At 45.2% G+C, this 16239-nt stretch overlaps 1 protein-coding gene across 1 annotated transcript in view; it reads left to right on the forward strand.

Annotated features, from left to right (window-relative positions):
* Positions 1-16239, forward strand: part of sspo (SCO-spondin) — a 261575-nt gene that overhangs the window by 133311 nt on the left and 112025 nt on the right. Inside the window, exons 60-65 of the mRNA XM_059990301.1 lie at positions 337-386; positions 1034-1204; positions 1569-1739; positions 4621-4700; positions 5121-5290; positions 8506-8552. Coding sequence (XP_059846284.1) covers positions 337-386; positions 1034-1204; positions 1569-1739; positions 4621-4700; positions 5121-5290; positions 8506-8552 — 689 coding nt within the window. The remainder of the gene's footprint in view (positions 1-336; positions 387-1033; positions 1205-1568; positions 1740-4620; positions 4701-5120; positions 5291-8505; positions 8553-16239) is intronic.

Here is a 16239-nt window from a genome sequence, read left to right on the forward strand (position 1 = left end):
CTCAATAAATGCAGTGGAATTAGAGCATACAGGGGAATCGCCCCTCAGCTTGCAGTGGGCTGGGGTATACTGTGTCTGTGTCAGTATTTGTGTCTCTGCCCCTGTCTGTGACCATGTCTCTGTTGTTGTGTCTGCGTCAGTATTTGTGTCTCTGCCCCTGTCTGTGACCATGTCTCTGTTGTTGTGTCTGTGTCAGTATTTGTGTCTCTGCCCCTGTCTGTGACCATGTCTTCTTCTGTCTAGGTCATCGTGTCTGTTCTCTCTGTCTAGGACAGTGTCTGTTATTGTGAATGACAAACTTTGCAGATAAATATATATTTTATCCTCTGTCCTCAGCTTTTGTCTAAGTGGCCAGATTGGAAATTGCTCGCATCAGCTGTGTGATGGTGAGGAACGTCTCCCTTCCCCGATGTCAACCTGTTTTAAAGAGAAGAGCCTGGAATAGATATCAGCCCATCGTGAATCTGTGATCATCGCAGAACCACACAAGATCGCAAATGTTGTTTCCCCATCCAAATCTCAACTACAGAGAAAAATTTCAGTCCACCCCTGCCTCCCACAGGAGCTCATCAATAATCCCCTACCATCCCAGAACCCTGTAAAACCCTGACCCTGACCCACTGGGCAAAGCTGCAACCCTGTGTTCCTGCCCTTGTTGTCTGTAAATTCCTCCTTTGTGACCCTCAGCTTCAATTCCCCTTTTACTGTGACCCAACTCACTGCTGCCTCCCGCCAACACTGAAGTGGATCTGTCACAACACTCCCCCTTCAACATTCACCTCTCCTCTGTCATTTGCCTCTTCCGCACCCTCCCTTATAATTTGTTTTCTCACAAATTGACCCCCTGCCTTCACAGTCTGACTCTGATCTCCCATTTATTGAGCTAGTCCCTAACTGCCCCACTGCCTGGCTGTGGGCAGCCCTCATCCTCCTGTCTGACTCACCCCCCACCCACCTTGTCCCTTCGCCTACGCACTGATGCATTGGGTACATACAGTAGACGTGGAGATTCACTGGAGTTCTTCTTTCACAGTGGATGGTCACTGGTCGAACTGGTCTCCGTGGAGTGACTGCTCCACTTCTTGTGGAGGGGGAAGGCAGCAGCGATTCCGATTCTGTTCCAATCCCCCTGCCTCTGGCAGTGGTCTGCCTTGCAATGGCCCCGAACAAGAAGATTCTCCCTGCAACATGCAGCCCTGTGCTGGTGAGTGCCAGCAACGGGGAGGGGGGCCAGTCAGAATATTATTCTGCGGAGGAGTGAGAAAGGAACTAGATTGGACAGAGTGGGATACAATATAGGATTGGGAGTGAGGACAGAGTGAGATATTATGGTGAGGGTAATGTCAGGGTGGGATTCAATGGGGTATGATGTGAAATGGCAGTGGGATGTGTGAGAATCACTCTGCTGGTCAGTGGACATAAATCCTGTGAGATCTTAGGATTAGAAGCTCATTCTGACAGGAGTCTGGGATGAAGGTCTCTGCTCAGAGCGGATCCGTTTATTTCTAATTCCATTCTTGGTTGGTACAGTACTTCTGTTCAAGTGACACTGATCTACCTCATTGCAGAGTCTGGACAGTGGGGTGATTGGGCTGCGTGGACAGACTGCTCACGGACCTGTGGAGAGGGTGTGCGGTCTCGCAGCCGACTATGTGACAACCCTGCTCCACAGGGTGACGGAGATTTCTGCGTGGGTCCAGGCACCGAGTCCGAGCTGTGCTCCAAAGTGCAATGCCCAGGTAACGGTCTGAGGGCATTAAAATGGAAGCGCTCAGCAGGTCAAGGAATATGTGAGAAGGGGAGGGGAGGGAGGAATATGTGAGGAGGGAAGGGGAGGGAGGAATATGTGAAGAGGGAAGAGGAAGAAGGAAAGGCAGGAAGGAATATATGAGGAGGGAGAGGAGTAAGGAATATGTGAGAAGAGAAGAGGAGGAATGTTGCTTGCACAGTCTTAACAAATCCCAACATGAAAACAGAGCCTTTTACCTTTGTCTTGGCCTACTTCGCCCACAGGGCTGCACTGAAATCAGCTGTTCTAATGTGTGACTGGCCTGTCTGGTGTGAGGGGATCCCAGTTAATGTTGGGACATGTTACTCTTACATCTCTTTGGGATTTGGCTCTTTGGGATTAGTTTCATGCTGATAGGAAAGTAGGTTGAAGGGCGTGTTGTCCTGAGGGCATAGTGATTCTGCCACAGGATGCAGCCAGAGTGAACGAGTGGGTGAAGATCAAAGCGAGTGCAATGTGGGGAAGACTGTGATGCACTTCAATGAGGGGAATTGAAAGGGATCTAAGTGTTCAAGTGCATGAGTCACAAAAGGCTTGTGGGTATATTCAGCAAGTAGTTAAAAAGGCAAGCAGCATTTTGGACTTAATTGTGAAGGGATTGGAGTTGAGAAACAGTTGTTTTGTTACAATTGCACAGGGTGTTATTGAGGCCACATCAGTACTGTTGTGCACTTTGCACTGTTTCGGATTCCTCTAGACCTGCTCTTCTGTTTTTGAACATTGGCGGCCTGATTAAGTTTCCCTTCAATATTTGACCACACTGTCCCTCAGCTGTACTTTTATACTCTGGCCCATTCCCCTGTTGACTGTGAGGCGAAGGGGATACTGGAGGAGGGAGGAGTTGCCTAACTCACTTTTATAGTTTGCACCTTCCCCAGGAATGGCCTCAGTGATACAGAAATCAAAAGTCCTCCCTCCTGCAGTATCCCCTTAGCCTCACAGTCACTGGATCTATCATGCTGCAACCACGCTTGTATGTGGTACTGGAAATTATCCAGTTATAACCTTTGAGACTTTGACCTTGCCCTCCCAGTTCATGGCAGGATTTCCTGGCTCTGTCCTAAGTCGTTAGCATTAGCACATAGCACCTCTCTAGCTAATTACCCTCCACTTTTAGAAAGCACCATAGCCACTTTGAGACATTTCTGACTGGTGCCAGGGAGGCAACGCATCGTCCACACCAGGTCACAGAAATGTTTGTCTGCTCCATTTGCAACCGAATTATCTATCACTACAGCTCTCCTGGTTTTTCCCAGCTGCCCTTTGCAGCAGAACCAACCATGGTGCCATAAACTGGGCTAATTCCTCCCAAGAGGCCATTCCTTCCCAATGTTATCCTAAACAATGTGTCTGTTTAGAGTTCTGTTAACAGTGAGGTAGCTCAGTAGCATAGTGGTTACTGCAGCACTTTACCGTGCCATTGATCAAGATTGGGGTTCAATTCCTGCCACTGTCTGGTCTTTCTGTGGCCATGTGTGTTTCCTCTGAGTGCTCTGGTTTCCTCCCACAATTCAAGATACACGGGCAGGTAAGTTGTGGGCATCATTGACACCAGAAACATAGTGACAGCCGTGGGCTGCACTGAGCATAGTTCTGGGGCTGTGTTGGTCATTGATGCAAACAATGCATTTCAATGTACATGTGAGCTGGCCACAGGGGGGCTGCTGCTTTTCCTGCCTGTGCCCACTGCTCTGCTTGAAGGTCACCCATGCCTTTCTACCTCTTCAGACAATAATTGTGGGGTGACTAGTTCTCGAACTGTTCTATTCACCATGTGCTCAAGATCACAGATGTTCCACAGTGAATGTGTCCACAGCTGCAGATGCACGATGATGTCAATCAGGAGCTGCAGTTGGACACATTTCTGCACACATGGTCATCAGAAACACTGGAGCTGGAGACACAAGACTGCAGATCCTGGAATCTGAAGGAAAGATGGAAACTGCTGGTGGAACTCTCAGTGGGTCAGCAGCATCTTTGGTGGGAGTGGACAGCTGACATTTCGGTTTGAAACCTGTTTCTCTCCACAGATGCTGCCTGACCTGCTGAGTGCCTCCAGAGTTTGTTTTTCAACTGGTCTTCCCTCTGACATTTCATGTAGTGTGTGAGGAAAGCTCATGAAGCTGATTTTGTTTTGCTATGGATAGCTCTTGGTACTCTGAATTAAGGAAGGAACTTATTACTCTCAAAGTACAAGCTGTTGGAATCTGAAGTCCCTCTCTTAGTAAATTAAAGCAGTTACTAAATGCAAAGATAGCCAGCTGTTGCTATTCACAAGTCATCATCTTCACTAAGGCCCTCGCTCTGGGACCACTGCACTCTGAGACTGTAAGCTAGGTTTGCTTTCTTTACAACACAGGGAGTTGCGAGACTTAATTGAAGTGAGGAGCCTCAAATGAGTAAATTATCTTTTTCTCTCAGTGGAAGGGTCAAGCATCAAAGGCCAGGGATTTAAAGTAATCAGTGGAGGAATGAGGTGGGGATACAGGGAATTTTTCCCCAGAAATTGGTGGAGATTGGCCATCACTGCCTGAAAGGGTGGGAGAAGCAGAAGGTCTCTCTACATTTACACTAGAGCTGTACATGTGTTGAAGAGCTGTGACCTGCAGGGTCGTGGACCCAGTGGAGAGGGTGAGATTTGACTAGGGAGTTATTTATTGGCCAGCACATGACAGCCATCCAAAAGGCTTCTTCCTTTGGTGTTATTTTCTGAGATTCTGGTGCTCCTGATTGTAATTCCAAGGGTCCGTGTGAATGTTGAGTAGGAAAATGAGGTCAGCGGTCTCCAATTCTATCAGAATTTTTCTGACCGTTGCTGCATTTTATTTCAGTTACAGATTGTTCATCCATCATTGGTTCTGTGTACGACCCCTGTGGACCTGCTTGTCCTCGAACCTGCTCTGACCTCACGGTAACTATCATCCTCCTTATCTCCTGGGCTTCTATTCAAGAAAAGGTTACAAGTTCTTAGTGGTCAAATGAGGTTGTGTTTCAAAGCCAGCCATAACTGGGGTCAAGCTCCATTGGTTAAACTAGAACCAGCTAAGGTCACTTTGCATTGGCAAGAGTTAACATCCCACAGATTAGAGTCTGACTCCACAGACTAGGGTCAAACTACCACACAATACGGTCAAAGCACCATAGATCAGGGTCACAATTATTGATGGGGTCAAGCCATGGACGATTCGGGTCAGGCTGCTGTTCACTGGAGTGAAATCACATCTTAGGACCAAAGCACTGATGTGTTTGTACCTCACTGCACATCTCTTTACCTGTCACTTGTATACACGGTGTATTCACATCACTATTGTCTGTCTGTTACTCTTTTTAGTTCTGTATCTGGAGCTGTGAACCAGGTTGCTACTGTACAAATGGCAAGGTGTTAAATGAGAATGGAACCACATGTGTTGATCGACAGGACTGTTCATGTCTTGATTTAGTGACAAGGAAAAGATACTTACCAGGTAGAGTTGTACCTGGAAATGATGGATGCAATAACTGGTGAGTGTCACTCTTGTGCTTCCTGATTAACAAACCTCGTCTTCTCTAGAAAGTGACCACTCAGTTGAACTACAAACTGGTGCTCTTGTAGGGCCTGTCATAACACAAGAAATTAGCAGCAGGAGGAAGCCATCAACAGGAGATGTAACTGCAAGTTCAAGGACTGGTCATGTAAAACTGAGATATGTAGAAATACCTTCTCTCAGTGGATGTCGATCTCTCGAATTCTCTGAACTGGAAGAAGTTGAGTCAAAAACAGAGTTAGGTTTAATATCATTCATGTATGTAATGAAATATGTTGTTTCGCCCCAGAAGTAAATTGAAATACATAATTTAAAACAATTATAACTTACAATAAGGTGTGTGTGCGTGCGTGCGTTGACTCTGCCATAAGATCATGGCTGATCTGTCCATAAATTCAGCTCCATCTACCTGCCTTTTCCCCATAACACTTAATTCCCTTACTATGTAAAAATCTAACTATGTTAAATATATTTAGTGAAGAAACCTCAACTGCTTCCCTGGGCAGAGAATTCCACAGTTTCACCACTCTCTGAGAAAAGCAGTTTCTCCTAATCTCTGTCCTAAATCTTCTCCGCTAAATCTTGAGGCAATATCCTCTATTTTTATATAATTAAATTATATATTTAATTTTTATATATTATATCTTTATATAGTTAAATAACTTGTGTATAAACAGAGGGGAAAAAAAGAAAAATATAAGTATTGTCCACGGGTTCATTGTCCATTCAGAAATCTGATGGCAGTGAGAAGGAAGCTACTGTACTCCTAAAATATTGAGTGTGTGGCTTCAGGCTCCTGTCCTTCCTCCTTGATGGTAGCAATGAGAAGAGGGCATGTCCTAGGTGATGGGGTCCTTAACGATGGATGGTGCACTTTTGAGACATTACCTTTTGCTAGTATCCATGATGGAGCTGGCTGAATTTGCAACTTTCTGCAGCTTTTTCGGATCCTGTGCACTGTTCTCTCCATACCAGTCAGTGATGCAACCAGTTAGAATGCTCTCCATGGTACATCTATATCAATTTTGGAGAATCTTTGGTGATATCCCAAGTCTCCTCAATCTCCTCAATATAGCCACTGTTGTGCCTTTGTAATTGCATTAATATGTTGGGCCCAAGATAGATCTTCAGAGATGTTGACACCCAGGAACCTGAATTGTCTCACTCTTTCCACTGCTGATCCCTCGATGTCCCCCTTCCTGAAGTCCACAATCAAATCCTTAGTCTTACCAACACTGAATGCAGGATTATTGTTGTGACTCTACTCAACCAGCTGATCTATCTCACTCCTTTACACTTCCTTGTCACAAGTCTTGCCCATCGCAAGGGTACAACTCTTTCCTCCCCAGTACTGTTTCAAGTGTTCCATAGATAGGAACCCATTTCTTCCCAGTATTGATGCAAGATTCCCATAAGTTGGAACCCTTTTCTCCCACCCTCCTCTGAGCCATCTTCATCTCTCTAATCCTCTTCACTTTTTGCCAATTTACACATGGCTCAGATAGCGATCTGGAGATTATTGCCCTCGTGGCTCTGCTTTTGAATTCTGTCCCAAGCTACCTCCTTTCTGGCTACATCTTTTGTGCCCACCTGGATCCTTCTCCTCCCATTCCAAGCTCTTCACCGGTACAGGAAAGGTGTCCTTAACCTTAGCAACAAGTAGACAATGCAATCTTCAGGTCCTGATGTCTCTGTTGCAGGTAGCCCTCTCCATTCTCCTCAAAATGCTATCTGCCATGATGCTGCATTTCTCATTTCAGCCCCAGCTGGCACCATGTTCAGCCTCCCTGCAGTCCCCACCCTTGACCACACAGGAGTAGGAGTTGGATGACATGAAAACAGGCTCTTTTGCCCAACTGGTCCATGAAAACGAAGATGCCCACCTAAGACAGTCCTAATTTCCCATATTTGGCTCATATTCCTTTTAAACTTTTCTTATCCACTTATCTGTCCAGGTTAAATATTGTTATTGTATCTGCCACTACTCCTTTCTCTAGAAATCTTTCCGTATACTGTGCACATCATTCTCTGCTTAAGGAAGGAGTCCTCAGGATCCTTTTAAATCTTTGTCCCTCTCATCTTAAAATTTCTTGAAGGGGCTGAGGCTCCAAAAAGAACTCATCCTGGGTCCTCCTACCTGCCTCTTCAGTAGTCACACTGTCCTGTTCCTTCACCATTCACCAGGTTAAAGCAAGTTAATCCAAGCAATGTAACTTCCTCCAGACTGTATCTGAGTAATCTCCCCCCTCCCTTGTGTGTCACACTGTGCAGAACTCTGACTGCAGCTCATAGGCCCTGAACTGAAATTCCTCAAGTAGTCAACACTTACTGAATGAGGTCACTGTTTAGCATAGAGGGGTTCACCAATCCCTATAACATCGGAAACTCAAGCACTTGACTGATAACATGATGACAAGATATTGCTCCCTTTCATTTACTTTTGAGGATTGGAGGGGAGTGGTCGAGGCCCAGGTAACTACTCTGCTGGCCTTTTACAAGGGAACTCGGCTGCTTTTTTCCAGCTGGGATCACTCCCACCCTTTTACACTGGCATGGCATGGCCCTTTCTCGTCGAAAGCAAGGTCCGGGGTTAGATTTTTCGCCTCTACAGTAGACAGGTGTGGAGGTCCACGGCCTGGAAGGAGGTGGATTCCTCAGTTCCTGTGTGCTCATCCACACTGTTTCAGACTGAACTTGATCTCAGAACTTTAGAACTAGCATGATACAGTACAGGAAGAGACCCTTCATCCCACCATGTTGTGCCAAGCTAATGACCTCTAAACCCTTCTGTCCAAACCCCTCCAGCAGGAGTTCCCTGCTGCCCGTTTTGGTGGTAGAGCTTGATGGCTTGGAAGGTGCTCTTGGAGTAGCTTCAGTGACCAATTGCACCTTCGCCATCTGGAATTCTCTGATTCAAGACTTACCAACATTTTCTCAAGAGCCATTAGGGATGGACAATTAATGCTGACCTTGTCAGTGACACCCAGATCCCAGGAATTAATCAGTGTTAAAGTTTAATGCTCAAAGATCTCAGTAACTGCCTGTATTTTTCACATTTTAACTGAGTGGGTTGTGTGATTGTGATGAATTCAGTAGTACCCGATCATTGCACATTCTGGTCAGGGAAAGCTGGTTTACAACCTACTGTTTGGATGCAGCTTGGTTCTAACATCCACTTTCTCTTGGTTGCAGTTCCTGCGTGGAGGGGGAGCTGATATGCACCAGTCACCCCTGCGATGGTAGGTATAGGTATGTGCACTGACTTGATGTCTGTGCGTGTGGCTGACCAGTTAAACAACTGACAACGAAATGATGGCAACGATGGACTTTTTCAAATGATGCCGTGAAATGGTTTCATGAAGGGAAGCTGAGAAACCTGATGGAGTTCTTTAAAGATGTAACCAGCAGGGCAGATAATGTGGAATGAAATGTTATCTGTGATGTTCCGACAGTCACAAGACGAATCAGTTAATAGGTTAATTGATCATTGTAAATTGACCTGTGATCAGTCTAGGGTTAAATAGGTGGGTTCCTGGCTGGTGTAACTCATTGGGCTGGAAGGGTCAGTTCTGTGTCGTACCTCTAAATAAATAATTCCAAAAGCCATGATATAATTATGGAGGTATAGAACATAGAGTTGAGAAATGGGCCCTTCAGTCCACTGCATCCATGCTGACAGTGATGCCTTTCTACATTAATCCCATTTGCCTGCATTGGACCCATATTCCCTCTACTCCTTTTCTGTCCAAGTGCCTGTTCAAACACCTTTTAAATAATTGCTCAGACAAATACTACAAATAAAACCAGAAGATCGTGGAAACATTCAGCAGGCCAGGGAGCATCTGTGGAAAGAGGAAGATTTAATCAGAACTGGGACTGAGAGAATACGAAGTTGTTATTAGTTCAAAGTCAAAGTAAAAATTTATTACAAAGTACATACATGTCACCACATACAGCCTGAGAATCCTTTTCTGTGGACATACTTAGCAAATCTATAGAACAGTAACTGTAAGCAGGATCAATGGATAATAATATACAAATACAAATATAAATAAATAGCAATAACTAACGAGCATGAAGTTACAAGACAAGAGTGTAAATAAGTACAGTTATCCCCTTTTGTTCCAGAGTCTGATGGAGCAATAGTAACTGTTCTTTAACCTGGTGGTGTGAGTCCTGAAGCACTTGTACCTTCTACCTAATGGCAGCCGCAAGAAAAGGGCATGGCCTGGGTGGTGAGGATCTTTGCATTTCTACTGTAGCATTTCAGGTAGATATGATCAATGGTTGGGAAGGTTTTACCCGTGATGTACTGGGCCCAATCTACTACCTTCTGTAGGATTTTCTGCTCAAAGGCTTTGGTGTTCCCATACCAGGCCGTAATGCAGCCAGTCGGCACACTTGCCACCACACATCTGCAGAAGTTTGCCAAGGTTTTTGATGACATGCCAAATCTCTATAGAATTCTGAGGAAGTAGAGGCACTGCCGTACTTTATTCACATTTATATTTATATGATGGGACCAGGACAGGTCCTTTGAGATAGTGACACCCAGGAATTTAAAGTTACTGATCCTCTCTGCCTTTGATCTTCTGATGATTACTAGCTCATGGACCTTTGGTTCCCCTCTCCTGAAGTCTACGATCAGTTCCTCTGTCTCATTGGCATTGAGTGAGAGGTTGTTGTTATGACACCACTCAGCCAAGTTTCCAATCTCCCTCCTGTACGCTGATTCATCACCACCTGTGATACAACAGTGGTGTCATCAGCAAACTCGGATACGGTGTTGGAGCTGTACTTAGCCACACCCTCAAGGGTATGAAGCAAATAGAGCAGGAAGCTAAATACACGTCCCTGTGGTGCTCCTGTGCTGATGGAGACTGTGGAGGAGATGTTTTTGCCGATCCGAACTGACCGGGGTCTGCAAATTGCAGAGAATAAGTGATTATTTGTGAGAAGGTGAGATCAGATGGGTTAATGAGGCAGTTGGAAGCACTTGTGTTGTGATGCTAATTAAAGGACTGTGGGACTTGCCCACCAGCTCAGGGTATTCTAGTTCAGAGAGGAAAATCACAGATGGGAGATGGGCACGAACAACCAGTTCTCATACTGACAGATAAACAGAGTTACTTGCATTTTGAGAAGCTGATGTTCAGTCTGGAAGGCTGTAATGTGCCCTACTTCTAACAGGGGACAGGTAGAGAGGTCAGCATGGGAGAGGATGGAGCGACCAGGACCTTACCTGTGGACGGAATACAGATACTCTACAAAGCACCACCCTATCTCTGCTTGGTTTTGTGTTTGTGGCTTAGATGAAGAAACAGGACAAGGTGTATCCAAATTGACAAATGATATAAGTATGAATGGGCAAGTGACCTGTGTGAACCATGCAAAGGAATGTGGACAGGTTTTGTAAGTTGCTTACTACAGTCTCTTGTAAGTTATCTGGACTGTTAACTAATCAAAAGTACTTAAATACAGGCATAGTGCTATTCTATCTTAGTCATATTTGTGAAGAGACTTGCACATATAGAAAATGTTGCTCTCTATATTTTGAAAGAAAAAGTTTGCAGTGTATGGATTGCTTAGGTTTCCAAGTTAAATTTATAGATTGCACTTCAACTTCTTGATTAAATCTTGAAGAAGTTTCCATGGTCTCTCAGATCTTAAAGATACTGAAAGAATTTAAAAAAGAAGTGAAATTTGAGTAAGGAGTCAGCCATTCACCTAGAGAGTGATGAATCTTTGCAACTCCCTGCTCTAGAGATCGATGATGCTCAACTGTTGAGTATCTTAGAGTTGGTTAAAAGGTTGGCACAACATTGTGGGCTGAAGGGCCTGTACTTTGCTGTACCATTCTATGTCCTATATTAAGATCTGTAAATATTAGGTAAGCAAGGAAAAGCTGGCCATCAGGTTTTTTTAAATCCTTCCCCTCTCACTGTCCATCTGTGCCCTCTGGTGGAGAGGGAAATTACTGCAGATTGAAGTATACAAAATTATGACTCGGAATCAGATTTATTTTAACTAAGACGAGATTCTGCAGACGCTGGAAATCTTGAGCAACACATAAAATACTGGAGGAACTCAGCAAGTCAGGCAGCCTCTATGGAGCGATCAGTCTGCAAACCTTCATCTGGTCTGAAAAGGAAGAGGACAGAAGCTAGAATAAGAGGGTGGGGGGAGGGAACGAAGGTCACCCTGGCAGATGATAGGTGAGACCAATTGAGGGGGATGGTGGGTGGGGGAGGAGGATGAAGCCGGGAAGTGGTATGGAAAAGATCAAGAGCTGAAGAAGAAGGAATATGATGGGAGAGGACAGTGGACCATGGAAAGAAGGGAAGGAGAAGAGGCATGAAAAGAAAGCTGATGGACAGATGAGGGCAGCATCAATGGTGATGGAAGGAAAACCCCATTCTTTGAAAAAGGTGTTCTAAAATGGAAATCCTCATCCTGAGAACAGATGTGGCAGAGATTGAGAAACTGAGAGAAGTTTTACAAATGACAGGGTAGTCTTCAACCTTATAGCATAAGTATAGACTTCTCTAACTTCCAGTAATTTCACCTCTACCCTTCTCTCTTTTTCCATTCCCCATTCCTGATTTCCCTTTCACCCTTTCTCTTTGCTTCTCTTATCCATCACCTCCCTTTGGTGCCCCTTCTTCCCCCATGGTCCACTGTTTTCACCTAATTCCTTCTTCTTCAGCCCCTTCCTTACCTTCTATCCTTTACCCCTCCCACAGCTTCTAACTTTGTTGCCCCTTACTTGACTTCACCAATCATCTGCCAGCTGGTACTCCTTCCCCTGCCCCCACCTTAATCAGGCGCCTGTCCTCTTCCTTTCCAGTCCTGATGAAGGGACTTGGCCCGAAATGTCAACTGTTTGTTCCCCTCCATGGATGCTGCTCGATTTGATGAGTTCCTTATTATCACTGACTTGTGTGTCATGAAGGGCGTTGATAGGGAAGACAGCAGTAAACTAGCAATCTATAACCAGAGGGACTAGGTTAAGGGAAGGAATGAGAGATTTAAAGGTGTTATAAAGAAGAGTTGTTTCTGCCCAGGGGGTGATTGGTATTGAGATGTTTGCCTCCTGAGGATGATGGTGGCAGAAACTCCTGCAACGCTTCAGTGGTATCTGAATCACCAAGGCTGAGGAGACTGGTAAATGGGATTGGTGAGTGTAGTGTAGGCCTCCGTTAGTCTATGAGATTGGTGTAGAAACGTACCGATGGACAGCAAGACCATGATGGGCCGATGGGCCTGTTTCTGTGCCCTATGACTCCATGTACTTCATCTTCAGTCTAAACAACTGAAATTATTTGACCTGAATTGAATTGGACACAATTACAATTAAAAGGATAGTCTCCACTCATTGTATCTTGTTTACCTCTCCTGAAAAAGCACGGTTCAACTAAGAACCATCCAGCAAGGATTTAACTGAGTCTTTGAGTTAACTTCTGGCATTGACCCCCAACAGCCTACTGAGTTCTTATGAAGGTCCTCAGTGTCTCGTTGACCCTGTACAGAGACGGGCTTTCCAGGATCCATGTGTGGGGCATTGAGTTGTATGCTTTCTCGTAATCAATCAGCCTGTACTTCGGTTGGTTTGCCTGGTCTTAGAGTCCCACGTGACTGCTTTGACAACTAGTAGTTGGTGCTTAGAGCCTCTGGTTCCATTACCAATCCCCCTCTGAACAGGGCTCAGGAATTTACACACATGTTCCTTCAGCTTGGCGGCCATGAAGTCTGATGGAACTTCTATGTTGTTGACAGGCAGGTTCTAGGCTGGTTTTTTGATGGTATTGCTCCTTTGAGAGGATCCTTCATTGTGAGTACTGTCCTTGAGTGAGCCAGTCAGGGTGGGAGCCTGCTTCAAGCAGCTGGTTCATTTGACCTGCCGGCGGTGTAGGTAATGCTGTTAATTTTTTCAGCAAAGGGTGGACCATGTCAGGTCCTGGTGATGTTCAGTTCTTTATACTTGCTCCCTGTTGCTGGACATCTGCTGCTGTGATGGTGACTGGTTCTTCCTCTGGGAGGTTGCAGAAGCTCGCTTGTAGGTCTTTCAACCATTGCGACTGCTGTCATGTGATGCTTCTTTCTCCCATATACTCTTCCAGAACTCCTCAGTTGCTGTTTTGGTTGGTTCAAGTACTGGCATGTTTCTCTGGAACTGTGCGAATACTTTTCCTGTTATCATTCATTAGTTGTGAATGATAAGAACAAGAAAGGTCATGCTAGTTCGGATGCCCCCGGATTACCGAGATCTGTACCAATGATTGGGGAACCAGGACCATCTCGTGAGAACTTGGCTACCATAACAAACCATAAATGGACAAGACTAGAAAAATTGTTGTAGTTGTTGCTAACAGAGAGACAGAAATGGTGAGAGGCTTTTTAATTTATTCACAGGATGTGGGCTTCGCAGGCTGAGCCAGCAGTTAATTGTCCATCTGCTGTTGCCCTTGAGAAGGTGCTGACAAACTGCATCCTTGACTGACTGCAGTTTTTAGGTGTGGGTATTCCCATCGTACTGTTAAGGAAGGAGTTCCAGGATTTTGACCCTGCAATAGTGAAGGACTGGTGATATATTTCCAAGTCAGAAAGCTGTGTGGCTTGGAGGGGAACTTACGGGTCATGGTGTTCTCCAGCACCTGCTGCCCTCATCCTTCTAACTAGTAGAAGTGATGGATTTGTGAAGGTGCTGTCGTGGTGAGTTGCAACCTGCTGCTACTGTGTGTCAGAGGCAGAGTGATGGGATAGTTGCGGATGGGGTGTCTGTATAGTGGGCTGCTATGTCCTGTAGGTGCTGACAGTTTTGAATGTTGTTGAAGCTGCACTTATCCAGGGAAGTGGAGGGTGTCCTATCACACTCCTAACATAAGCCTTGTAGATGGTGGACATGCTCCGGGCAGTCAGGAAGTGTGTTACTCTCCACAGGATTCAGCGTCTGACCTACTCTTGCAGCCACATTGTATACTCAGCTACTCCAGTTCAGTTTCTGATAGTTGCTGAATGTCACATCGCTCTGAGATGAAAGGGTGCTGGGTGTTCAGTGTCCGACTCACTAAAGCCCAGAATGAAAGTAGCTGAGAGTAATAAGGAAGTCTGAAAATGTTATCATTTATAGAGGGGAAACTGAATGCAAAGTTAGGAAACTGCTGCTTCAGTTGCCTAGGGCAGGGTGAGATCATATCTGGACTGCTGCATACTACTGCTTTCCTTATTTTAACAAAGATGTCATTGCTACAAATAAGACTTGTTCAAATAATGCCTGGAATGGGTAGGTTGTGTCTGTAGGGTTTGTATCTGCTGAGGTGGGTGGGGGAGGGGGAATAGAAGAGTGGGAGGGGCATTGATATAGTGAGTGTGGAGGGGATGTTTCCTCCTGTGGGAGAATGGAGAACTGGGGTCACCATTTAAATCGATAAAGTGAAATATTTTCTGCAGAGGGTTGTGCATCTTTGGAACTCTCATACCTAAAGAAGAAGTAGAAGCTCAGTCAGGATGGTGTAAAGTGGAGGTAGAAGGGCTCTTGAAATGCAACCGTGAAAGCTTTCTGGGAATAGTGGAAATTCGGAACTGAGGTTAAAATGGCTTAGAATTTTACAGTGCAGAAATGGACCTTCAGCCAATTATGCCCATGCTGGTCATTTTGCCATTCTATACTAACCTCATTTGCCCCTCACCTATTTAAGTGTCCATCTAAATGCCTCAAGCATAGTGACAGTATCTGATTCCAGCATCTCTGGTGACAGTGGATTCCTGATATTACCTACTCTTTGTGTAAGGAAGCCTAGCACTCGGATCCTGTTTAAACTCTTTCCTCTCACCTTAAACCCCATGAACTCTGTTGTCTGAGGGGTTGGAAGAAAATTTAAAGTATGGGGTGAAGTGGAGAGATCCAACAGTGATGGGATTCGGTGCTGGGCTGAGAATTGGAGAGATCCAACAATGATAGGATTTGGTGCTGGGTTGAGAATTGGAAAGATCCAACAGAGATGGGATGCAGTGCATGGCTGAGAATTGGAAAGATCCAACAGAGATGGGATGCAGTGCTGGGCTGAGAATTGGCAGATGGAGTTCAGTCCTGAAAGGTGTGAAGTGATACATACTTAGTGGTTACCATAACACTGTTTTAGCGCCAGCGTAATTCTGCCGTTGCCTGGAAGGAGTTTGTACGTTCTCCCTGCGACTGCATGGGTTGCTTCTGGGTGCTCCAATTTTCTCCCACATTCCAAAACTGTACCGGCTAGGAGGTTGATTTGTCACATGGATGTATTTGGACAGCACAAGCTTGTTGTGCTGGAACCTAAAAGTAAATGAAGCTCAGATACACATCGGAAGGCTGAACTCGAAGGCAGAGCACAAGATTAATGGTGGGATTCTCTACAGTGTGGAGGAACTGAGTGATTTTGGGGTCCATGTCCAGATATACCTCAGAGTTGCTATGCATTCGATAGGATGGTTAAGAAGGTGCACGGTGTATAATGATGCAGCTCTATAAAACACCAGTTAGACCATACTTGGAGTATTGGGTTCAGTCTGGTCGTTCATTATAGGAAAGATATTGAAGCTTCACAGAGGGTACAGAGGAGATTTGCCAGGATTTTGTCTGGATTAGAGAGCATGTCTTTTGAGGAAAGGTTGAGCAGACTAGGGGGTGTACTCTTTGGAGAGAAGGAGGGTGAGAGGTGACTTAATTAAGTTGTAAAAGATGATAAGAGGCATTGACAGGATGTACAACGAGCTCCATTTTCCAGGCAGAAATGCCTAATACCAGATACTAAAACATTAGGGACACTTAAGATTCTCATATAGATATAAGACACATGGATGAAAGAAAAATGGAAGACTATGTGTGAGGGAAGAGTTAGATTGATCTTCGAGTTGGTTAAAGGGTCAGCATAACACCATGGGCTGAAG

The sequence above is a fragment of the Hypanus sabinus genome, chromosome 1, assembly GCF_030144855.1.
Source record: "Hypanus sabinus isolate sHypSab1 chromosome 1, sHypSab1.hap1, whole genome shotgun sequence".
Lineage (NCBI taxonomy): Eukaryota > Metazoa > Chordata > Chondrichthyes > Myliobatiformes > Dasyatidae > Hypanus > Hypanus sabinus.